The sequence below is a fragment of the Ictidomys tridecemlineatus genome, chromosome 3, assembly GCF_052094955.1.
Source record: "Ictidomys tridecemlineatus isolate mIctTri1 chromosome 3, mIctTri1.hap1, whole genome shotgun sequence".
Taxonomy (NCBI): Eukaryota; Metazoa; Chordata; class Mammalia; order Rodentia; family Sciuridae; genus Ictidomys; species Ictidomys tridecemlineatus.
This window is the reverse complement of record NC_135479.1, coordinates 91962108-91988502: the sequence shown is the minus strand read 5'-3', so window position 1 is coordinate 91988502 and position 26395 is coordinate 91962108. Positions and strand designations below refer to the sequence as shown.

The 26395-nt window shown below is 36.4% G+C and overlaps 1 protein-coding gene across 2 annotated transcripts in view; it reads left to right on the top strand.

Moving 5' to 3' along the window:
* The window catches only part of LOC101970248 (phospholipid scramblase 1), a 30768-nt gene extending 5139 nt beyond the window's left edge, over positions 1–25629 (top strand). For both annotated transcript variants that reach the window (XM_078043474.1, XM_013358796.4), the window contains 7 exons: positions 2192–2272; positions 5526–5758; positions 7090–7132; positions 10635–10855; positions 10972–11133; positions 22354–22515; positions 25463–25629. In XM_078043474.1, the coding sequence (XP_077899600.1) occupies positions 2192–2272; positions 5526–5758; positions 7090–7132; positions 10635–10855; positions 10972–11133; positions 22354–22515; positions 25463–25495 (935 nt within the window). In that variant the 3' untranslated portion in view covers positions 25496–25629. The remainder of the gene's footprint in view (positions 1–2191; positions 2273–5525; positions 5759–7089; positions 7133–10634; positions 10856–10971; positions 11134–22353; positions 22516–25462) is intronic.
* Positions 25630–26395: the final 766 nt, after the last annotated feature.

The following is a 26395-nucleotide window of genomic DNA, read 5'->3' as shown; positions in this document are numbered from 1 at the left end:
GGTTTATTCAAGTCCTACTTATTAACATAATAAATTCACTATGTCAAGTGATGGTAATGAAAATCTCAGATATATATACTTATACATTTTTCAGAATATACACATGTGTATAGGCTTAAATAAATATCAATCTTAATGTTATCTACATGTTAGGAAAAATACCAGAAACCAAATCCTGTTTTTCTGAAATGATGTGTGTTCTCCCTTTTATTTTTATGGAGATAGCTAAAAATATATATATATATCAATGTTTTAGATAATCTTTTTTTTTTTTTTTTTTTTTTTGGTATCAGGATTGAACTCAGGGGCATTTGACCATTGAGCCACATCCCCAGCCTTATTTTCTATTTTATTTAGAGACAAGGTCTGACCACTTTGCTTAGCACCTCGCTTTTGCTGAAGCTGGCCTTGAACTGGTGACCCTCTTGCCCCCCCTCGGTCTCCTGAGCCGCAGGGATGACAGGCTCCACTGTACCCAGCTCTGATCTTAATGACTGCTATATTGACTTAATTTTATTTGTAAAACTTAAACTTCTAAAAAGTAGGTTTATTTTGAGAAGATTACAAGTTTGAGGGCAGCCTTAGCCACTTAGCAAGACCCTGTCATCCCCCCTGTCCCTCCCAAAAAAGATTGGGGGTATAGTTCAGTGATAAAGAACCCCTGGATTCAATCCCCAGTGCCCACCCCCCATCCCACAAAAGTAAATATATATAGATGTAATGCTTCATATACTAGAAGCTCTGAGATACTTCAATTCAGAAAAGTTAATGTGTCCATGGTCATGCCCACCTTTTATCTTTTCAGTTTCATATATATATATATATATATATATATATATATATATATGAGCATAAAAATAAAATATGTATATGCACATGAGTAAATATGCGCATACATATACGAATACACATATGGAGACATAAAAATATAATATCTTCAAGTCAATGTAATAGTTCTATGTTGCATTTTAGAAATACAGAAATAGACCTTAATTCCTATTCTCTTTGTATTCTTTTTGATCTACATGAACATCTGCCCATTCACTTATTTGTGTGTGTGTGTGTGTGTGTGTGTATATATGTGTGAATTCCTCCTGGTAATCCTGAATTAGGATCATTGCACTGGTACCCAAACCCAGAGATAATGAGCTCCAGTTTTCTGAGTCTGTCTCTTCTTGAGGATGTCTGTGTGGTACATAATTCAAACAATCATGCTTGTTAGTCTGATCCTATTGTTTTCTAACTCACATTGGAAGTGGGGCTGCAGGCAAGATCCTAAAACCTGGAGAACTAGGGAGCTGGGCTGCTCTTCTAGCTGAGAAACAGAAGAGGATGGTTGGGATGAAATAACCTGTGCTATATCAGAGAACTGTGGTAATTTGAGACATTGAGTGTCTGGCCAAGGAAAATCCTAATTCAAGTAGGGGATTTTTCATTGCTTGAATTTGCATAGTTTTGGTGACTACATTCTGCTGAAGGTATTGCTACACTGATTGAAAGGGAGGGAGGTGCAGTCTGCTTCCTGATAAGCCAGTAAAATTACAGGAGTTGAGTGGCCTTTGGAAGTTCATAATACAGACACATACAGAAAATATGAGATTCAAAGTCCAATTAATATTTCCTTCTATATCTGTGTCATGCATGTCTTCATGATCCCAAAACAAACAACTCTGAATTTCTAGTCAGTAACCCATAAGGAAGTAGAGGTGGGAATAATATAAGTTTAGTGTCCACTAGACCATCATTTCTGTGAAGGCAGGGCCATTGCAGCCCTAAAGCCCAACCCATGGGTGACACAGGAGGTACTCAGTAAATATTTATTGATGGGTTGGGTAGATAAATGAATCACTGAGGAGAAAAGAATATGAAGAACTAGGAAGTTGAACTATTCAAGCAGATAATTGGCAGATAACAGTTTAATATTAGTATATTATTATTAAACATGGATTTTGTAGGTCAGAATGAGTTTTAACTATCTTTTTGTCACAAAATCAAAACCTAGAACTGAACATGTTAACATATTTGAAAAAAATTAGCTCTCATAACAGACACAACTTAGGGTAAACGAATTTACTTTGTTTCAATATAGCTTAAAACCACATAAGTGAATATTATCTAAGCACAATGACTTTTGCTTTCTAATATATATTTTATTTAAACAAACATACATTTCCCTCTGTTTGAATTGCAGACATGCCAATTGATGCTCCCCAACCAGGAACGAGTTTTGATGCTGGATATTCCCCTCCATATCCACCAACAGCATTCCAAGGTAAAATATTTGATTAAAAAAGAAAGAGTAACATTAAACAATTGATATTCCCTAGGGACAGAAGAAGAGGGAGGAGGAAAGTTTCTTTATTTTAGTTGTTCTTTTTTCTTGAAATTGCACTAAAGTAATTGCTTTTTTACTGACTTCTTCCTCATCGTTACAATATAGTGTAACAACTACTTATGTAGGATTTATATTGTTTGAGGCATTATGAATAGTCTAGATATGACTTAAAATCTATACAAGGATTTTCATAGGTCATGTGCAAATACTGTACTATTTTATATATAAAAGACTTGAGCATCTTTGGCTTTGATATCCCAGGGCGATCCTAGGACCAATCCCCCTGGATACTGAATGAAGGACCACTGTACTATTGATTATCCCCCTTAATGCATATGGAAAATCTGAGGCCACAGACAATATTGGAGAATATCAGGTTTCAAGTTCTGCATTCTGGATTAACAGTTGTGTGATGGTCCTGAACAAGCTGCCATACCTCAAAGCCTCACTTTTATTATCTATAATTGGGGATAATGTTTTCTCTAATTCAGGTTGCTTTGGAGGTTAAATGCAAATACAAAGAAAACTATGAGCACAATGCAAATAATAAATGACAAGTGTTGGTCGTTTATGCATTAATATTATGTTAAATCAGTTTGGATTTATATGAATGAGATAGTTATCCATATTTTAGGAAATCCTCTATGCTTAATCCTTTGATTTGAGGAATAATCAACCAGCAGATTATAATCGTGTCAATAATATATCCACTTAGCTCCAACCTCCACATCCCTGTTGACTTCTCTCCTGAGGACTTTGCCCTGAGGCTTGTGGTCTTTAAAAACATTAATCTCTTCCTATCACAGATGTGTATTCAGCTCTCCTTCACTGAATCCTCATTACTCTTAGGAAAGTGCCCAGAGTGGGTCATAGGAGCCTTTACCCTCTTTCACTTTGAATGCTTCTTAAAGCAGGCTCTCTTACTGGTCAGCTAGACTGGACATCTTTCAGATTTTTAAAGGCCTATGTGTGTTACTATGCAGGGACTATTCTCTGGAATGTTCTGTGCCTTTGACCTATTCAACTGCTGTGAATCTTTCAGATCTTAGCTGAGAGGGGATCACTCAGGGAGACTCCACCTACACCTTCCATTTCCCATCTCAATAACTACCTTCTGCATATAGAGTCATAAAACCCTGGCCCCTTACTGCAAAGCATTTGTTTCCAATTCCAGCTAGAAAGTCCTACTGGTACTAGATAGAGCACTCTAGAATAGGGTACATATAAAATTTTATCTCCCATTAGGCAAGGGGGACAAGGATTGCCTCTGTGTTTCCCATTGTGAATCCTAGGGCTCAACACTTTTGAAAAATGTTGTAAGATACAAATGACATCATGGAACTCACTTTTCTCCTCAGAATCCTCCAATGCCTGCTGATCACAGGGGGAAGAAAATAGCAGCTCCTGACCATGCCTCCCCACCTTGTCTGCAGATGAACTGTTTCCTATTGTTCTACTGAGGGCCACTGCTGTTCATCCTCTCTTAGGGCCTTCTGTTCACAAGCATGACACATTCATTCCCCAAGTTTGGGTTTATCTTTGCTTTTCCTTCCTCTTGGGTGATTTCTTACCAGATCTTAATATAAAACTTTTCCCTTGTTATCTTTAGATTCCAAAATAAATTAGATCTATCTAAAGTAACTTCCTCTGCTGCCATCTCCCCCATATTTTCTCCATGACACCAATAGGAAATCTTTTTGTTTTTTATCTCCCAGCAGTTGACCCCCTAAAGAGATGGTTCCCCCATGGGTAGCTCAATTCTATAACAGAGTTTGTGACAAATTTATTACCTTTGAGTATCTCTTCACTGTAGAAGGAATAGTTTATAAAATATCTTAATTTAAAAATACTATTATGAGGTTCATTCGGTTGTTAGCTTCTATTTTTAAGTTGATTCAGTAATTTTATTTATTTATTTATTTTCCTGGTGTTAGAACTGAACCCAGGGCCTCATGCCTGCTAGACAAGTGCTCTACCACTGATCTGTGCCCCGAGCCCATTAGCCTTAATGTTTTGGTATGTGAATTTTGTCAGAATAAATGGCCTGTTCTGAGTATTCAATTTTATATGACTTTTAATGATAAAACATAGTGGAACATAGTCTTTAGAAAGTATATCATAATCGTTGAAATCCCTGCTCTGTAAATAAGCTTATAAAGCTTCATGGTAATCACACATTCAGAGAATATAGAGTATATGCCTACTAAATGTCTTTTTCCACTGTTTATTAACTACTCCAAAGAATTTTGCCTCTCACAATGTTTGCCTTCCTTATTTCCAGAGAGCATGTTGGTTGTTATATTGTGAAATTTAAATTTCTAAACTAAATATCATAATGGGGTTTATTGATTTTTTTTTAAATGAATAGAGACTTTATTGATGAAGACAGTGTGGACTAAAACTCCAAGCACACTGTTAATCCAGATATGTATCTGGAATATGCTAGAAGGATGCATACCTTTACCTCTATACCTGGATTTCTCAACAGTGGCATGGAAATATTTTGGGCTGGGAAGTTCTTGGTTTCCAGGAGACTGTTCTGGGTACTTTAGGATATTGAGCAGCAGCCCTGCCTTCTACCCACCGGTCACCAGTATCATGTTTGTGACAAAAAAAAAAAAAGAAATATATATATATATATATATATATCTCCAAATCTTCCCAAACATCCCTCAGGGAAAGAGAGAGAGAGAAAAAAAAAATACACTCCAGGTCTATATTCACCGGAGCTATCCTTTGTTAGAATTCCAGAGTTGCTTTGTTCTTTAGGTGCTTTGGTGCTTGAAATGCCCAGGACTTTAGATTAGATCTTCTACAATGCCTTTTCTCCTGTCCTTGAAGGCCTGCCAGGATGTTTATGTCGTTGGCTCTTGGTCATAGTTTATTTTCTTTCACTTTCTCACGTGTTCAAGTTTTTATTATTTTTTTTCTTCCCATCTAAGTTTTGAATGCTGAAAGCAGGGCAGCTGGCTAGCTCTTATCTCAACCCACCACCCTCAAAAGAGAGTAGATCTGAAACTACAGATATTGCATTGAAAAACCTGAAAGATTAAAAGAAAAATTTAAACCTCATTGATACTAGATTTCTGAATTTAGAGGTCAGATCATAGATAGCTGGGGTAATTGTAAGTGGGTTGATGGTTCCAGTTTTCTGTGCAGTTACCTATTATTTCAATGACTCTTGTTTCAGGACCTCCGGGACACAGTGGTTACCCAGGAATGCAGCCTGGCTACCCAGGACCATCCCAGGGTGCCTATCTAGGTCCCCAGGCTGGCTACCCAATCCCACCACCCAACTATACAGGTGCTGGCCCAGTCGGCTTCCCTGTCCAAAACCAACCAGGTGGACCTGTAGGGACACCATGGATGCCTGCACCACCCCCTCCACTAGACTGCCCACCTGGATTGGAATATTTAACTCAGGTAATTTCAGATACATAAAATACTCGTGAAAGACAAACCTATGCTCCCAACTTACATAACTAGGGTAACAAATGAATATTTCACCAAATTTGAAAATGGTAGAACATTTTCTGCTGACAGATGACTGATTCCTCTCATTGAAGTTCACTTTATAATCAAAGCACAAAGGTCTGGATAATTGTGTTTTTTTGTGACCTTGAATTAAACCTGTGATATAAGCCAATAGCAAATATTTTTAAGCACTGTTTTCTAGTATTCATCCTAAGCATAATACATGTGTTGTCTTACTCTTTATAGAGAATCTATAACATTATATAATTAACAGCATTTTTTTTCAGGAGAGGAGAGTGAGATAAGAGTCACACACATTGCCCAGGGTCAAACCCCCATAGCAGTGAAATTGGCTGTTTAACCTGGACTTTGGTACTGAACACAGTGCTTTTCTTTCAACACTACATAGTTTCTTTGGAATTAAGAGAAAAGAAAAGAAAAACTTAAAATAAAGTTTATTGCCAAGTTTCAGTAAATGGCACCAAACAAAGAGTTAAAATTTTGTGCATGACTCATCTTTTTATATCCAATAAAACTACATATTTATGATGCTGCTTTTGTTCTTTGGAAGGTCCAGTTTTATAAATGTCACCAATAAGGAAGAGAAAAAAAAAAGGCCAGGATTTTACTGTCCTACATGATTTGAATTTTAGCAATATGAAGTTGAACATAGTTTAATGTGAGACATCAGCTGGGTGAAATAGGAACATGAAGGGCTGAGTGTTCAGTGTCTATACACTTGAGAACCAGTATTCTTACCATGTCTAGCCACTGCTCAGTAAGTCAGGGGTCCCTCAGGCTCACACTGTAATAATTTAATTTTTCATAATGTTTTCAAGCAGCACATACCATAGGAATTTTTTGGTCATTGTCATATTTTTTCAAAAAATTCTGAAACACATATTTTAAAAATCAGGATCTCATAAAATACATAGATGAAATTATTAGTGACTACAACTGATGATATTACACTTACAATTTTTGAAACTTGACAGATAAAGAACCCTTTTAAATGATTAAAAAATTATCCATACCTCTCTTGAGCTCTTCCTCAAAAAACTATAGGTATTTTTGTTGTTGTTGTTGTTTTTAATTTCAGTGTAAGATAGTTTTATTTGGTCTAAAGTTTCCCAGATTAATGGTGAAAATTTTCAACAAATATTTCGCCAATAAAAAATGTGAACTTTAGTTTTGTACTAACCAGTAATATAAACTATTAAACATTGATAACATTAAATTTTGACAATTGACTATGTGAATTTTTTTTTTTCCTATAACAGATAGATCAGATTCTGGTTCATCAGCAAATTGAGCTTCTAGAAGGTGTGTATTCATTGTATCCATCATATTTCTAGATTTATGCAGATAAAAGCATTATCAGACACTGCAAAGGTAGTACTCTCAATCATGTGAAACAGTTAAACAGGTTATTTTTAAATGTCTGTTTGAAATTTTATCATAATTCATCATGTACATTATCAGCAATTCATTTCTGAAAATTAGTCAAATGGTAAATATGAGTATAGTGGGTATATATCCTTATGATATAGATATTAGATACAAATATTACAAGGAAACTATCGAGACTTACTTTTACTCCTCTCTCTTTTCAAATCACTAAAAGTTTTTTAGCATTTTACTGGACTTTTACCACTTGAGCACTTTTCTCCCAACTTGAGATCACCTTGAGAAGGCGACAGAGTCACATTCAGCTGCCTTAGTACATCTCCAAAGCAAGTGATCTCTGGATTCAGAGGCTGATGATTTTGCTACTGGATATTAAAGCCAGGTGCATTTTACCTCTGAACTATATCTCCATTCTTCCTGCTACAGATTTTTTTCTTCTTTATTTTGAAACAGGGTCTCACCAAATTGCTGAGATTCTCACTAAGTGGCTGAAGCTGGTCTCAAATTTGAGATCCTCCTGCCTCAGTCTCCCAAATTGCTGAGATTACAAGTATGTGCCACCACACTCAGCAAGATGGGGATGTTTTACAAAATTATCATTCATGCCCACGGTTTCTCTTGGGAAATCAGACGAACCTTGTGGAATGTGCATTCCGTGAGCTGTGTGTTACCTCCTGGGGTTTAGGGCCACTGGGGCACTGCTGCTCTGGAGGCCTCTTCTGCAAGAGTATTGCTGCTCCAGAGTGGGCCTCCAAGTGCTTCCAAAGGTCCAGGGCTTCCAGATGCAGGAATAAACCTGGGAAGTCACTAGATCCTTCAGGGAAGCTACGAGGGAATGACACTCAGGGAGATATAGGAACCATTATTCCAGATACCAGGGAATAATAGAAACTTGGCTTGTTTGTAGAATACATCTGTTAAACCCCATCTTTTGCAAAGTTCCTTTCCAAGGGTGAATATAAACTGTGTAAGCAGGGTAATGGATTTTATGAAATTACACAATTGTCACCTATGACATTTAAGATGTTAATAATGTCAATTATTAGATGTTTGTATTATTCATCATTTTGATTAGTGTCTTTTAACATTACTCTAAAAGGGAGTTCTTTTTTTTTTCTTTTGCACCAGGGATTGAACTCAGTGGCACTTAACCACAAAGCCACATCCTAGGCCTATTTTGTATTTTATTTAGAGATAAGTTCTCACTGAGTTGCTTAGTATACCTCAGTTTTGCTGAGGCTGGCTTGGAACTTACAATCCTCCTGCCTCAACCCCCTGAGCCACTGGGATTACAGGCATGTGCCACCATGCCAGGCCCTTAACAGGGAGTCTTTTATTGTTTTACATTTTGAAAATATTTTATTCTGTGGTATATGTCATTTAAGTTATAAAATCCTCATAGCCAGACACCATATATTCCATAGCATATAAACTTATCTCTTTTTAGATTTATAAGCATTTTAAATATTTGAGAATATGTTATGTAGTTTCATCATGAAATGTAATTTTTAAATTTACTAGTATTTAATTCTTCAGTTTAGGTCAGTGTCAGCACTAGCAAGGACAAAGCAACTTAGCAAGACGATCTCAAAAAATAAAAATAAAAAGAGCTGGCTAGTGGTTAAGCACCACTGGATTCAATCCCCAGTCCCTCCAAAAAAAATTTTTAAAAAGGTAGTCCTTAATTTTCTCTTTCTCTCTTTTTTTTTGCCCAATGTGTAAAGTCAATAATATTTTTTTCATATTATGAATTATGTGAATAACATGATTTCTCAGTTTCTTTCAGTAAATTAGGCACTCTCATTTTTCCTCAATTCAAAACTTATCAGAAAGGAAACACAAAAACATGAAATTATTTTATTTTCATCTTTTTAAGGAAAATCATTGATTATATAAACCCATGCTATTTAACAAATAAAGAAGTTGAAGATTTCTGAGATTAAAGTATTAATGAAGCAATTAGTGAAAAATAAATGTCCTCTCAAAGCCACTTTAACTTTTTTCCCCTCTAAATATTTGGCTACGGCAGATGGGCGGGACTCTGAATCCCACCAAAGACACTTGAGGAAGTTCGTATTGATAGAACTTTATTTATTTATTTATTTTTTATTTATTTGTATTTTTATTTTTTTTAGAGAGAGAGAGAATTTTTAATATTTATTTTTAGTTTTTGGCAGACACAACATCTTTATTTGTATGTGGTGCTGAGGATCCAACCCAGCCCCAGATGCATGCCAGGCGAGTGCGCTACCGCTGGAGCCACATCCCCAGCCCCAATATCTTTTTTTTTTTTTAAAGAGAGAGAGAGGGAGAGAATTTTTTAATATCAGTTATTGGTGGATACAACATCTTTGTTTGTATGTGGTGCTGAGGATCGACCCCAGGCCGCATGCATGCCAGGCTGGCGCACTACTGCTTGAGCCACATCCCCAGCTCCGTGTTGATAGAACTTTTGACTGATGTCTCTCTATCCTCATGAAGTCCTTCCACACAGACCTGAGAGAGTTATTTGGGCCTCCATGTATTTCTTTTAATCACTTTTTGTTTTGGTCAGTCTTCTGACATACTGTGACCCGAGTATTCTAGGGCTGTGGATAAGGGAACATTAGCTGTTCCTTCTCGGCTCTGTAAAAACAGAGGTTTCCAGCGTGTGGATCAATATGAGGGGGCATTGGTGAGGCAATATATCCCTCTGTTTTCCCTCATGAAGAGTTTAGCACCCTAAAGGTGTAGAGCTCACTTTGGATGCACATGGTCTAGAGAGTCTATGAGTTTGAGCCCTGGTTACCAGGCCTCTCCCCACTTGTCCAATACCCAGCCTCACCTGCTTAATAACAACTGCTGAGCTAACCAAGGTGCACTGACCCTACGTGATGTGATGTTCTGATTCACATTCTATTCCCACTTTGTCCTTTTGTACATGATTGCATCAAGATCACCCCTCTCGTTCCTTTTGCTCAAAGTGTAAAAGCTAAGACCTAAGTATCATTTATAACACAAAATCTTAACCCAATTGATTTAATAAAGTAGTTCATAGAATACAAACACAGCCAACATCCTATAACCCCTCCATAATACTTGAGTACTGAGCACCCCTATGCCCACCTCCAGCACTGCACCCACCCTGAGCAGCAGAGCCTCCCATTATGACAGAACCTGTGGCATTTGCTAACACCACTTATTTCCATTACTCCATTTCTCCTAAAGATTCAGTTTTTCATATTTAAGATACTTCCCTCCTCCTCCTTTCGCCTTGTTTTCTTTTATTGGTCTGGTTCACTGCTAAACATCTTTTCCCTCTTTCCTGAACTACCTGGGATATCTTCCCAAATTGCTCTAGCTGGATATGATAACATCTTAGGTAGAGTCCACATTCTTAACACAATGATGATTATGATTTCCTCCTTTGTGTTTTTAGTCTTAACAGGCTTTGAAACTAATAACAAGTATGAAATCAAGAACAGTCTTGGACAGAGGGTGTACTTCGCAGTGGAAGAAAATGACTGCTGTACCCGAAATTGCTTTGGACCCGCTAGACCTTTTACCTTGAAGGTTCTTGATAATTTGGGCCGAGAAGTCATAACCCTGCACAGACCACTGGCATGTAGCAGCTGCTGTTGCCCCTGCTGCCTTCAAGAGGTCCGTGTGCCATAGCCAGGGCAGTCTGTGAAGAGTTCAGCAAGCATTTTCACCCTTTCATTCAACCTGGATATTAAGATGGTTATCACATTTTATATATTCTTTTGCTTTTGTAGATAGAAGTACAAGCTCCTCCTGGGATACCCATAGGTTACGTTATTCAGAACTGGCACCCGTGTCTGCCCAAGTTTACAATTCAAAATGAGAAGAGAGAGGATGTACTGAAAATTACCGGTCCCTGTGTTGTGTGCAGTTGTTGTTCAGATGTTGATTTTGAGGTAAGAACAGTCATAATGTTTATAAGACTTGGTTTCCTAACATAAGAAGATAATTTTCTTATCATAAACACATGGAATAAGTATTGTGCTCTGATACCTCAAAAGAGAGGTAATGTGCTCACATATCTAACTTCAGTCTGAGTGATGGTCACTACTCTGGGGGTCAGTATCGATCATACTCAATAGGGCAAAAAAACGAAGCAGCAGCAGAGATGTGTAGTCAAATAAAAACAAGCAAAGTATGCAGCACTTAAACATGGTAGTTTCTGAATAGTGACACCGTGTGTTATCTGCTTTAAACAGAATGCTAAGCCTTATCATCTAGGTCTGATTACCTGACACTCCAGAGCCCTCCTCGGTCTGTGTTACAGGCCATGGGTGTTCTAGGTCATGTTGACAAGGCCACGTTGATGTCTTTGAGTTCTTAGAAAGAGCACAGTTACATAGAGATAGTTTTAATAAAGTTGCTACCAATGATTCCTTTTTTCTAGTTTCAATTTCTGTAGTTTCAGTTTTCCAAAGTGAATTGTGGCCTGACAATATTAAATTAAACTTTCCAGAAATATGCAGTTGCTAAATTTTTACTTGTGTGCCATTTGGAGTAGTGTGATGAAATCTCAAGCCACAATCCTCTGGTCCAGCTGGACGTGACATACCCTCTTCCAGGGCACTCTCACTGGATAAGAGTGCCACTAGTAACTGACCCATTAGTTGGTTACCAGGGCAGCTACTCCCACAGTTTGAGTTTACGTAACCCTTGCATAGTACACTGATTCTATGTCATGGTGCCTCTGTCACTTAGGGAACTTCATCTGGTCACACAGACATTGTTTCGTCTTGTGTCACTACAAGACAGATCAGAACAAGATAATAAGATATTTTGAGTGAGAAAGAGGGAAACCATATTCACATAATTTTCATTATACCATATAGCTATATTTTTCTATTTTATTATTAGTAATTGTAAATAATCTCTTGACTGTGCCCGATTTACAAATTAAAGTTTATCATAGGTACGGCATTTTATAAGAAAAAACATAGTACACATAGCATACATTACTCTCCTGGTTTCAGGGCTCCGTTGGGGGTCCTGGTATGCAAGACTCACAGATCAGGAGAGACTACTGTATGATACATACTGCCCAAATTGTGCTGCTCTGGAATCTCTGATTTATCCCTGTACAAATTAGGGCTTTGGAACTATAATATGTTCAAGTATTTACTACATGGGAGAATTTCCTTACGACAGTTCTCCAGTAGATCACTTCAACTTATTATCCAATTCTTTTGGTTGCAAATGCTTAAAGACGAGGACATTTTATAATTTACCCTCGATTTCTTGTTTCTTCTAGAAAATCAGAAAGTATGATAAACTGGACCCCACCTTTCCAGAGGATGGGCTAAACTATCCTAAAGCTGAATAGGGGCTACTCACAATGTCACTTGGGAAATCTGGTATTCTCCCCACATCTTCCTAAGGTTTCTCACCATCCAGTTTTATTCTGTTATCTGTTTTCCTTCTCTATCCATATGGATTTCAATTCCTCTGTTAGAATCTGGTTATATGTGGTGAATCCATTCTCTCATAGACTTCACAGTCTAACAATGCAGATGGTGAACTCTTAAGAAAATACATGTGATGTAGAAACTTTTAGAAGGAAGTTGTAAAGGAATTTGTGTAGTGTGTAGTGTGTGTGTGTGTGTTTGTGTGTATAAAAACTTCATATGGTGTATGGAGAGTCTGCATGCAGGAGATGACATGTCTATCACAGAGTCAGAGAAAAAAACGATAATTGCTCCTTAATGAGTGATATTCACAAATTTAGTTGGCATATATTTTATTTTGGGATATAAGTGGAAACACTGGAGAAGCATTTTTAAATTCTTATATTGAATGCTAAGGAATTGAGACTGCATCCAGCATCCATTTTCTGGGGATTTCTTAAAGCAACCATTATTTGTAATGAATTGACTTCTCCCCTACGCATCTAGAATAATAATATCTAGGTACCATCTCTGACAGAATTGAGAAGCATTCACTTTATTCATTGTCTAGAGGGTTTATAATGTGAAGGTTGATATTTTAAACCAGGAATTATACATATGAGCAATAGTCATGGGAACTTTTTTTTAATATATTTTTTAGTCGTCAATGGACCTTTATTTTATTTATGTAGATGAGAATTTATTTATTTATGCTGAGAATCGAATCAGTGCCTCACATGCTAGGCAAGTGCTCTATCACCGAGCCACAACCCAGCCCCTTTGAGTGAAAGAGGTTATGAATAGCCTGATCAACAGCAGGAATAAGTGTCACTTTAAAGACTGATTCAAAATACATTTCCCGGGTGCACTGAGGGTGGCTAATTTCATGCCTTTGATGTCCATGAAGGATGAAAGAAAACATGTCAGATGTTTGAGAAGTCTAATGAATAATGATACCATTGACCAAGTTAAAAATCATGTAGTTGGGGGTAGACTGTTGATTTGTTGGAAGCTAATCTTTTATATTTAGGTCATGTTGGATCTTGGTTATGTAGAGGAAAGAGTTGGGAGTTTTCACCATGCAGATGGTAGTTGAGTCTGTGAGACTGTTATCCCAAGGATGAGTAGGAGAGCCACGTGGACCATCTGTCCATGTAGATGAGAGTGTTAGTCCTTCCAAGATTCTTGGTAGGGGAAAAATATGCCCACATGAAATGCATCCCACTCCAGTCTTGTTTGTTTGAAGTCTGAATTCATAATATTGTTATGAGGGTGAAATTGCTTAATAATTGTTACATCTTCATATCAAGGATATCCCAAATGTTATATAAATTCTTCATTTGAAAATCTTATCAGCAACAATTTTTAGTTATATGTCATAATTTATTACCTTTTATGACCTTGATACATACTCAGATACTATGTGCTATATTACAATTCAGATTTTTTTAATTTATATTTGAGGTGAGTCTAAGGTTTCCCTTTTATAATATTATTCACCAATCATTTGTATTCAATTTATGCATTTAAAATTTTTATAATAACATAGCATTAATTTTTTATTTCCAGAGGTTAAAATTTTATTATATGTTACTAAAAATTTGCTACAAAATTTTCTTGTCCTGAAAACTCTTTTTGTTGTTGTTGTTGTTGTGCTGGGGATTGAACCCAGAGCCTTGTGCATGCAAGGCAAGCACTCTACCAATTGAGCTATCTCCCCATCCCCCAAGTCCTGAAAACTCTTTAGCTAGAGATCATTATTCACATTTTCAATTCATGCCAAATAAAAATGGACATTTTCTACTTCTGACATAAATTCTGTTTAATTTGTAATTTTTACTATAGTAATCAAAAATGATAAGTAGTAATATCTTTATGAATGTAGCGTTGAGATTATGATGACTACCAAGTTATCATCTTCATTTTTCATTTTAAAAAATATTTCAAAATTGAAAGATAGAATAAAGTTTTCAAATGCTTAAATGGCAGTATTGCAAATAAAATACTAACAGGTATAAGCCAGGATTTGTATTGGCTTTGTTTATCATGACATTGTCTCATCTCACATAACTACTAAAATTCAGTGGCTTAAAACCAGAAGCATTTTTTCTTATGCTTATGTCTGGAGATCAAGTGTACTTCAATGGATATAGCTAGGTTCAGATGGACAGTTCAGACTTAAGTTGCAAATTGGTCTAGGTTCTGTTCATATGTGTGTTGTAGGGTTGTAACCACAGCAGCAAGTGGGATGAGGTTTTCTAATAGGTTTCCACTACAGAGCAAGAGCCAGGTGAGACCAGGTAACCATGTTGAAGAACACTCTTCATGTTACCTGCATACACGCCTTGGTCAAGCAGTCACATGGCCACCCACTCCTGATCAGTCATGCACAGGAAGAATCCTGGGCCTACACAGGAAGTGAAATGAAATGAATATTCAAGTGCCAGGTTTCTGTTCTCATGACTAAAAGGCTCAGGGGTCACTCTAGTTGAGCTGGGCTGACTGGGCTGCATGAAATAACCACACAGGAGACACAAATACCTTTTTCTTTGGGGTTGCTGTGACGGCTCCTCTGACCTTAAGGGTCTGCAGAAAGAGAGAGAGCGAGAGCACGCAGCGCTGACCCCTTTTATTGAGGAGAAGCTATTCAAATGAGGCAAGGGGTCAGGTTTCAGGGAGCTGAGTCTATCTTCATGATGTCCACTGTCAGCAGGCTGACTGACACCTGGGTAGGCCACACCCAAGGGCACAGTAAGAGAAGGGGACACACAAAAGGCACTTCCATGGAAGATTCTATCCTAAACAGGGCAAGGGGTTATATTACAAAGGAACAGGTGAGCATAGCTTCGCCCATGGGGCTGTAGCAAGACACACCATGTCTGTGACTGAGTGCCTCAGCACCCAGCTGGGGAGTGTAACTCAGTCACCCGTAAGGTTGGCCTCCCACATATTCCCCCTTTATTAATATAAAAAAAGAATGTAACTGGGAAATTTTCTTTCAGTCACTTGGCTCTTGGTCCAAGGTCATCACAATTTGCTATTGAAACACAAAAAGAATTAGTAGAAAACATTATCTTCATAACAGTCAACACAATAATCTGGATTATTATTACCTTGCCAAACACTCACCAGAAGATTTTTAATCTTTTCCCAATTTTATTGGGAGGCATTGTGTAACAGACATTTTTATTGCTATGGCATTTAGGCCTCTCCATAAACCATAGAGCAAAGGGCTCACTCACATTATTTATTACATTGTCTTCTAGAACATCATTACTTAGTTCTCATCCTTTCATCAGTACTTATCTGACCATGAAGGAAGCTGGATGTAATTTAAGTCAAACATTAAGAAAATCTATATATTGTAAGTTTTAAGACATAGCCACAAAGGCCAAAATTGAATAAGCAAGGAATAATATTTAAAGTAGTTACTTTAGGGATTATGAGATCAGCAGTTTGTCTAGGTCTGGTTAATAGACATACACCTGTTTTAAAGCCTGAATATTAACTTTAGCATATTATAGTTCTGAAATATTAGCTGGCAATAATTAATGAGGCAATAAGTTGTATTTTTATAGGCTACAGGATATTTATCATTTTTTCTCTTCACACTCATATTTAAGGAGTTAATTAGGTCTGTCAGTAATACAAATACCTTTGAAAAAAATCTATTTTAATAATTTTTTTAACAATTATCCATAAAAGTAAATATAGTTTTAGTCACTAAAGTCCATCATAATTGGCTGGCTTGGTTTTTTTATCTGCTGTCTAGCATAAGTTTCTGTGTGGTCAATTTGTTGCTCGGCTATTTGGCTACCTCAGTCACGGGAGCTGGTGATAACTGACTGGTGACAAACCTCAAGTCAATGTCCAGTAGCTCAGTTTCTTTTTGGAATGTACACATCTGTTACAGGGTTTGAGTGGGGCGTGCCTGTCAATCTATATTAGCAAGATAATATCCATAAGCCAATCATCTTCTGCCTAGTGTAACCATACTGTGAGGAAACTCCATATGTTCGTCGCTGTTAGTTGCAACTGAAGGCTTTTCTAACATTTTCTATTCTTCTGTTAAATTTATTGTCAAAGGATAACCCTGATGAGAAAAGAAAGGAAAAGGAAAAGCATAGAAAAAAATGAGAACCAAGAAAGAGAAAGGCATCCAGACATGGCCCATTCCTGTAGTTGCATTTGTCTCCTGCTGTGGTGAGCAGGCAGTCACTGTTGACTAGGTCTCTGTCACTAGGGTTCTGATCTGAGCTGGATGTGGGGAGCAAAGCAGCCATGGGGCAGGAGACCTCTCTCAGAAAGGGAGAAGAATTAGGCCTTTGCACCAGTGGGGGGTGGGGGGGTGAGGTTCTTTGCCTCACCTCTGTTGGCCCCCAAATTTTCTCCTGATGGCCCCTCTGCGACTGTGCCTGTCTTAGGTTGTCCCTCCCTTGAGGAATCTTACCCGTCACTGGCTAACCAGCCAATCTCTGGGGCCAAACAGGGTGATGTGGACTGTGCATGGCATCGTCCCCAAGAGGGCTCTCTGTCTCCTTGATAGATAATGCCCTCGTGGCCTCCATGCCAGCATTTACCTAACTAGGATCAGCAAACTCAGTTTTCTTCTCCATGGAGGGCTCAGCTCTCAGCATTGGGCTGGTGGGGATGCATTCAGGAAGGAAGGAGACAGGCCATAGAAAGACTAACAGTAATATAGTGACAAAGCTGAGAGAGACAGATGAAGAGAGATCCCTCATACAGAATTAATAACACCCTTAATTGGTGTTACTCACATCTGGTCCATAGCTGCAATCCAAACGGATGCAGAACAATCCATTATTTTAACACTGTCTTTTTCTCAAAAGATATTTCTAGATAGTCTGTTTACCATAGAATCAATATATAGGTATAACTGACCATTACAGTCAGGAAAATTAATTTAGTTTCATGGGTGGACTTTCCAGTTCACACTGCAAGACACATTAAAAGTGGACCTGGAAAATGGGTCCATACAAGTCGTTTCATAATTTTTATTTACCTGACAAGCTCGTGAAGCTGCATGGCTATAAGCTCTGTAGCTGGAAATTGACCTTCCTGGGCCAGGTTTCTCAGTCATTATCATGATGACTGGTTTAAACTCTTCAAACTCTCCTTTGATATCTGATTTAATTTTCTGAATCATGTTCAGTAACATTAAGACTTTTGATATTACAATTTAAGAAAAAACTTTTAAAGTATTTTGTAAAATCTAGTGTCTCTCTGGGATCCTGTATTCCCCCTTTTCCTTATTTAATAAAATTGAGTAAAGGCTTGGCATAAGTCATAATATTATTAGTTTAAGTTATAGATAATAGTACAAGTATTTAAATGACTAAGAATAGATTTACCTTTTATTGATTATTAATTTTTTTTATATAGACTAGTTGATCCATCCTAACAATTTAGAAAGAATCCTCAATCTTTTTGAGAGAAGGTCTCAAAATCTCTATATTTTAGAATATTATCCTTTAATTAGGTATCTCTTAATTGCCTTTTAAAAATATGATGAAGGTTATTTTCTGTATAGGGAGCAGTATATAAATCTTACTGTATTTTTTATGGACAATAGATTTAGTTAGAGAACTTATATAATATCAATGAATTTTTTTAAGTTTGTAACCTTTATTGTTTAAAATTAATATATAACTTTAATTTGGAGAACATTAGTCTTAATAAAATGTTTTTCTTTTAATTTTATAATTATTTAACAAACAAAATATGTAAAAATTAGTATCTCAGTGTCTTAGAATTAATCAATTTTAGTCTCTAAGGACAATTGTTAAAATCGGGATTTAAGTTAGTAGTTCAATATATTTAATGTTTAATCAACAATGTGAATTTATTTACCAAAATTAATCTTTATCTTAAACAGTAAGAATTATTAGGCAATAAGGATCTTTCTTTAAAGAAATAAACTTACATTTTAATAGGTGTTTATCATGTCAAAATATGGACAAAATTTTAGCTCACATTAGTATAGTTAAATTAGGAAAATAACCTGAAATATCCTTAAATTAATTAGAGTCAGTTTAGTATATATAAATCTCTTTTTTAATTGCTCTAACTTTATAATATCTGTTTAGATAATAATATAAAAATCTTTTTTACTTAGGAAAATGAATATAAAGACCTTGTTTTACCCAAAGATCATTTCTTTCTTCTTTTTAGGATCCATGTGTGCTTTTTCTTTGTTGAAGCATCTTTTTCTTTTAGAAAATTTTTTTTAGTTATACTTTGGAACAATTTCTGAAAACCTTAGAATCTATAAACAAATTATTATACTTTGATAAGAAATATGAATGAAAATATAGTTAAAATCCTTAGATATTTTGTAGACATAATTATAATTATTTATCATCTTATGAGTTTGAACAGTAACTTTGAGAATTAGAAACTACTTGAAGATTGTACTTTTACTTAAAAGTAAATTTATAGTGAACATATTTATCTCAAATATCTGTAACTGAAAAGGCAGAGTATAAATATAAAACATAAATTATGTGTTTTCTGTTGAAGAAAAACAATTAGGCAAATATATATTAACTAATTAATTAGGCATGTGCTAATTATTCTATAGATTAACAAATATAGGTTATCTAAATATCTAAAAATATATATTAAGAATAAGAACAGAAATTATAATTGTATTAGTTTTATATGTAACCACGTGGTTTTAAATTTTTGGATCCATTTTAATTCATTTTTAACTAGGAGTGCACTCTTCTATCTAATGTCACTTGATGTAACCGAAAAAATCCTTGTGTATATATATTTACTTCTTATAGTCAGAAATGAGAATAAGGATTTTTTGGTCATCACAGGAACATTGTCGGCTTTGTTCCTGTTGCAAGCAAATGCATCCTTATAACCTCCAAAATTAAAAGTAAAATATAAAGAAGCATGTTTGATATCTCTCATCAATAGAACATTATTTAGTTAGTAACACAACTATAGAGAAAAGTCAGGTTATTTAACTTAGAACTAATTTAAATTTAGGACTGTAACATAGAAACCTGTGGAATTAAAATTTTGTCTGAAAAAGATATTTTTCATTAGTATTTACAGGTAGGCATTTTTAAAAATACAAGCTCTGAGCAGTTCTCCGGTAGAAATCTGAAACACAGTAGTACAGGTAGTGGCTGGAAGGCGGGACTAGACGTCCTGTCTGAGTGACTGTGGAAGAATCAATCAGAAGCCCACAAAAGTGTGGGAGGTGGGACCAGGAAGCCGCTCTTCCTGCCAGACACCCCATGGTTACCATGGTGATGCAAACAACATGGAGTCCGCTGCCCATTTTCGGGGCAAAAGTTTCCCAAGTTTTCCTAGCCGATTGCATTTTGTTTGATTTTGTCTGCATTTTCCCCCGCGTGGCCAAGATCTTACTGCGGTAGCAGCTTGTTCTGTCTCTGCGACCTGCGGTTGCAGCTCGTGTACATTCTGCACTTTTTTCTGTGGCACGTGGGTGCTCCAAAGGCTTTTTAGCAGCATTACCATCAGATCTTAAGTTAGTCTGTGTTTGGCATTTAGGTCAAGTAATTCAAGGGTTAAAAGCACTTCCTAGGGGCTAGGACCCCATAGTGAGTTGTTTCCCCATAGTGAGCAGTAAGCAGCAGCGGCTAAAGTCTCTTGTCCCCAGTGGCTGAGTTACAGCCAATCTGATTCATAGGACAATCATGTAGTAAAAAGGTCCATACATATTTTCTGAGTATTGACAAAAACAATAGAAAATTGAAACTTATTTCTCTCCAGGTAAACATCACATTTTCTTTCCCTTTTTCTCACTCTCCTAGTGCAAACTTCTAGAACATAAAGGCCAAAAAAAAAATCTTTTTTTTTTTTTATGTGATGCTGAGGATCGATCTCAGGTTTTGCCCATGCTAGGCAAGCACTCTACTGCTGAGCAACAATCTTAGCCCCAAAAAAATCTTTTATAAAGATTTATAAAAACAATTTTAAAAAATCTACAAAAGCGCACTTTCCGTGGAGAGGACTCAACTCAACAACATAGCCCATCAATCATCTTAATAACTATATTTATTTATAGTCTCTACAATTATACCCCAGTATTAAAAAATTTTAACGTCACAGATTTTCCTTTTGTCTAATTCACTTACTTTCTATAATTCTGCCCACAGTACTCTGCAATCCTAAGCATGCTTAACTTCTGGAGAGAACTTTCAACTTCACTAACTTTCTTTAATATTTAAATTGGAGTCTCCTTAGGAGCCAGCATTTGTCACTTTTGTCCTGACGGCTTAAAGACCTTTCGCCCCACGTTGGGCGCCAATTGCCGGGTTTCTGTTCTCGCGACTAAAAGGCTCAGGGGTCACTCTAGTTGAACTGGGCTAACTCGGCTGCACGAACTAACCACACACGAGACACAAATACCTTTTTCTTTGGGGTTGCTGTGACGGCTCCTCTGACCTTAAGGGTCTGCAGAAAGAGAGAGAGCGAGAGCACGCAGCGCTGACCCCTTTTATTGAGGAGAAACTATTCAAATGAGGCAAGGGGTCAGGTTTCAGGGAGCTGAGTCTATCTTCATGATGTCCACTGTCAGCAAGTTGACTGACACCTGGGTAGGCCACACCCAAGGGCACAGAAAGAGAAGAGGACACACACAAGGCACTTCCATGGAAGATTCTATCCTAAACAGGGCAAGGGGTTATATTACAAAGGAACAAGTGAGCATAACTTCACCCATGGGGCTGTAGCAAGACACACCCATTTCTGTGACTGAGTGCCTCAGCACCCAGCTGGGGAGTGTAACTCAGTCACCCGTAAGGTTGGTCTCCCACATTCAAGGAACAATAATCCAGGCTATTGCAATTTCATATCAGAAGTGTACTTAAGATTTTTTAAGATGCCATCTACCTCCACCCAAATGAAATGGGCCAACACTTTGTATTCTCCCCAGATTTGTTTAGTAGGTCCCAGCCTGCAACAGGGGCCTCAGGGTATGTTGCTAGCACTTGTGGTACCTTGTGCACATTTGAGAAGGACTCACCTCCTCTTTGTTTAACAGAATCCTAGGTGTACATGGCCAGACAAGTGTCAGTGGTGTTCAGTCCCCACCTGTCTACCTGAGTGGCATTAATCCGGGCACAGTCTGCTCAATTCTGTGATGGCCCTGGGCTTTCCTCTGATGGAGCTGCAAAAGCAGATGCTTTAGATGTTGCTGTTTACATCCCCCAAGTCGTCCCTTTATCTCACACTGGGACAGCCCATAAAAAGTTACACATTGGTCAGTTCCTTCACTCAAACAGCCAGCCTTTTCTAGGCATGTCCTGTTTCTCTTCTCACCATGCCTGGTAATGAGTCCTCTGTCATATTTATTAAAGCAGAAATCTAATAAGAGGGTTTTTTTTTCTTTTAAATTATCTTCCTCATGGCTTATAGAAATTTTATCACATTTTTAATACCTTTCTGCTTAAATTTTGTTTTGGATCAACTCAAATAACATTATGATCTGTATTAATGCAAAATAGGATGTTAGATATTTCAGCAAACTACATTTATTAATTCTTTTTCTGTGAAATAAAACATTTTTTTCACATATCCATAAATAGACACAGGAGCCTGCATGTATCTAATGAGGGCTGCACATTCATAGTTATATATGGGCAGAATTTTAATACATTACTTGTGTCATTTTATAGCTTTGCTGTAAATTTTCTAAAAATCACTGTCTTTATTTTATTTTTTTCGATGCAGATTAAGTCTCTTGATGAAGAATCTCTGGTTGGCAAGATTTCCAAGCACTGGACTGGGTTTTTGAGAGAGGCATTTACTGACGCTGATAATTTTGGGATTCAATTCCCTCTAGACCTCGATGTGAAAATGAAGGCTGTGATGCTTGGAGCCTGCTTCCTCATCGTGAGTGTCTTCCTACTGATCCTGGTTACAGAGGGTCTCTCTAGTACCATTTTGAAAGGTTCAGTAAACTATGTATTCCAAAATGACCTTCTATAAAGATTCCCATTTCACCCAAGGTTCAAAATTCTATTTGAATCTGACACTTTGGATACACAGGGACTAGTTTCTGTCTGAAGGGTCTATGAATTTTTAGAAGACAAGAGAGGACTTTTATGTATCGTGCTAAGGGTCTTTGACTTGGAGTTTTTTGTTTCAAAACACACAATTAGTGCTTTGGGGAAGATGTTAACATTTAAGGGGGGAAAAATCTATGTTGAACAGGGACACTTTACCTTGAGTCATTTGTAAATTAAATCATAAGATAGGAGTATAAGCAGCAACAAGAGGAAACACGACAATGTAGCTTCTGGGTCCAACTACCAATTTATCAGAAATACATGGAATAGAGCAGTGCTTCTAAACCTTTTGAAATCCAAGTACTAGGCCATACCTCAATTCAACCAAGTCAAATGTGTGGAATCAAAAATGTGTGTAGATGATTTCAAAATGACCCAAGTTAAGGATTATGGAGACAGAGGAATTATTCTTCACATCAGCTGTACACTAGAAATACCTAGGTATCTTTCAAACTCCCCATGTTCAGATTCCTCCTAAACCTATTTGAATTGAAATCTCTTTAATCTATTTACAGCTCTGAGATGATTATTTTGTGGCCAAAGTTTGAAACAGTATATGTTTATCTTAAACATTGACCTGGGGATGAAATCTTTCCGAAAAAGTAAGAAAATGTACAGCAAAAGGGACCCATTTCCAAGCCTGGCATGGTGGTGCACACCTATAATCCTAGCATCTTGGATGGCTGAGGCAGGAAGATTGCCAATCTCAGCAATTTATCCAGGTCCTAAGCAACTTAGCAAGACACTGTCTCTAAATAAAATAGAGAAGTGGCTGGGGATGTGGTTCGGTAGTTAAGTGCCCTTGAGTTCAACTCCTGTTACCAAACAACAACAAAACAAAGGACCTCAATTCCTTTGATAAATAGGCACTGAAGTAAGTAAAAAAGATAAAATAAAGCAGATGGCTTAAGAGCCACCAACCTAGTGTAGTTTATAGATCATGTTTAGATATCAATCCAAACAAACCTATACAAAAAGGCATTGGTAAGACATCAGGAAAATTTGAACATTGGCTGGCTACTTAATGGTAGGAAGGAATTATCAAGGTGTTTTAGATATGATGATGATAATATATAAAAACAAATTTTATATATTTTAGAGAGTAATAATGAAGTGTTCCATCCTGAAATGTTTGATATAAATTTGGTTTGAAATAACAGGTGTGAGGACAAAAGAATTTAGAGGACAGAGTAATTAATGGAAGTAAAATTGGTCATATTAATCATTGTTGAAGCTGGATTAGCAGTTGCTGGAGCTTTTTGTTATTATTTCTATTATTTCTAAAGTATTTACTACTTCCTATAATAAAGCTTAGGTGGAAATTGTATGTTCAGTAAGTGAAAAAAAAAGTTGTGTTCTTTAGTAAGTGTTCTTTCTCCCTAAAATGTACATTTAACCTTAACCTTAAGGAAACTGTTTAACCAAAGCAAAGAGTATGAAAGGTATGGTGTTCAGGGCAAGAAAGAAAGCTGAGACTATTTAAATTGATGGGAAATGGGGCTGGAAGTGGTATGGTAGAGGATTATTAGGAAATTTCTGTGGTCTATTGCTAAAGAAACTTAAGATATAGTTAAAAATGAATAAGTCCTAGTGTATCACTATAGACTATACATAGCAATAACATGCTGCATATTTCAAGAAAGCTAGAAAAAGGGATTTAGAATGTTTTCACCACACAAAAAAAATGCTCATTGTTTGAGGAAGTAGCTATGTTTAACCTAACATGACCCCATGTATAGGTCTCTTGAAAAGTGGAACCCATAAATGTAGTTTTTATGTGTCCATTTAAAATTTTTTATAAAGAACTTCTAAAGATTGGGCAACTTTTCAAAGATACAGATTGATTCATTGAAAATTATGTAATTAATGGTTGTTTTAAAATGAGGCATAATAAAATAGTTATAAATTCAACCTTTAGAAAGATAAATGCTGGTGCCCATATGGAAAAGGGATTGAAAGGAGATAAAATTGCAATATTGTAAAGCCAATGATTATTTTTTTAATATTTATTTTTTAGTTGTAGTTGTTCACAACACCTTTATTTCATTGTTTATTTTTGTATGTGGTGCTGAGGATCGAACCCAGGGTTTCGCACGTGCGAGGCGAGCGCTCTACCTCTGAGCCACAACAGCAGCCCAAAAGCCAATGATTTGTAGGAATGGTTAATAATCACCTCTACCAGGATAAAGGAAAAGAATAGGTACTTGAGAAATAAAATCCATAGAATTTGACTGAAGTTGAAGAAGAAAGGGTTTAGCTGGAAATCCTTGTTTCTCGGAATGAAATAAGCTGGGGGACACAGGTTTGATTAACCTGGGAAACCAACTTCCATCTGTAGTACATTCTAAGGTGGTTCTCATTGTGCCCCCAAATCTGACAGGGTGCATGTCTCTACAGAAGTTACATTATATAGGTATTAATAAACAAGACTCTGAGGCTGTAGCTCAGTGGTAGAGCACTTGCCTAGCATGTGTGAGACACTGGGTTTGATTCTCAGCACCACAAAAAAAAAATGAATGAATTAATAAATAAATGAAGATATTGTGTCTATCTGCAACAAACAAACAAATAAATAAATGTAGTTTGATTGCTATGGGAATGGAAAGGTGAAAGTGGACCTTACACAGTTGCAGACTTTACTTATGACACTCAGTTTTTCTTGTTTGACAGATGTGTTACTGTGTGTGGTCAGATCTTGAGCTTTGCGCATCTGAAAACTTATCTCAGCTTTATTGCTAAAAATTCATTTCCATACTTTTGCTCCTTTACAGGACTTCATGTTTTTTGAAAGAAATCAGGAATGAAAATGAGAAGTGTGGTGTACTAATGAAAGTGTCCTCAGAAAATTGGGGGACTGCATATTGATTAAGGCTACTTTAAAAGGAAAACTCAGTTTTTTTTTTCATTATTAAAAGTGCTCACATATGTATGAATAACACTGTGATGCCTACAAGTTCATTGTATGGTTTTGCTTCTTAAAGAAATGGTTTTCTGAATCATTGGCTTATATATGTATATATTTATATATTTTTTAATATTCACTGTGAATTTCAGAAAAAGAACATAGCATATTTTTTATTTTGAAATGAAGCTTCATATTGAAAACGGCTTTGAGTTATAATCTCTCATTTGCTTTTTGTTTTGTAACAAAATTAAAGCATTAAAGTAACTTTAATATAAAATTATAGATTATTTTATTACACTTAGTTACAATTTATTTCATAAAGCACCTAATGTTATTTTGCAAATACTATCTATTCAAATTGTTTTATGTATAATTATAATGCACCAATAAATTTTTTTAAGTTAAAAACAAGTTTCTGCTTTCTTTGCCACTACAGTCAAATACAACTCAATATGGATATTATTTAGGAAGCATAGATGAGGATTTTGTTCTCTAGGGAATCGCAGTATATTTAAAAGTTCCTGCTAACCATACTTCTGTTAAAAGAATAATTTTCACACTGACAAGACAATAAATTACCAATTTTAAATGTTTTCAATGAGAAAATTAGGACATAATTCTGTGCCAGAGAAAGATCAATTTTTTTACTCACCCACTCTAAAACTTTGCTATTGGTATAATTTTAGAAGTGATTATGTATTCATGAAATGTTTAGCTCCCCTTTATTCTAACAATTCCAAACTGTGGTAAGAATGAAGTTAATCAGCTGGTAATTAAACAGAACAAAAACTCTTATTCA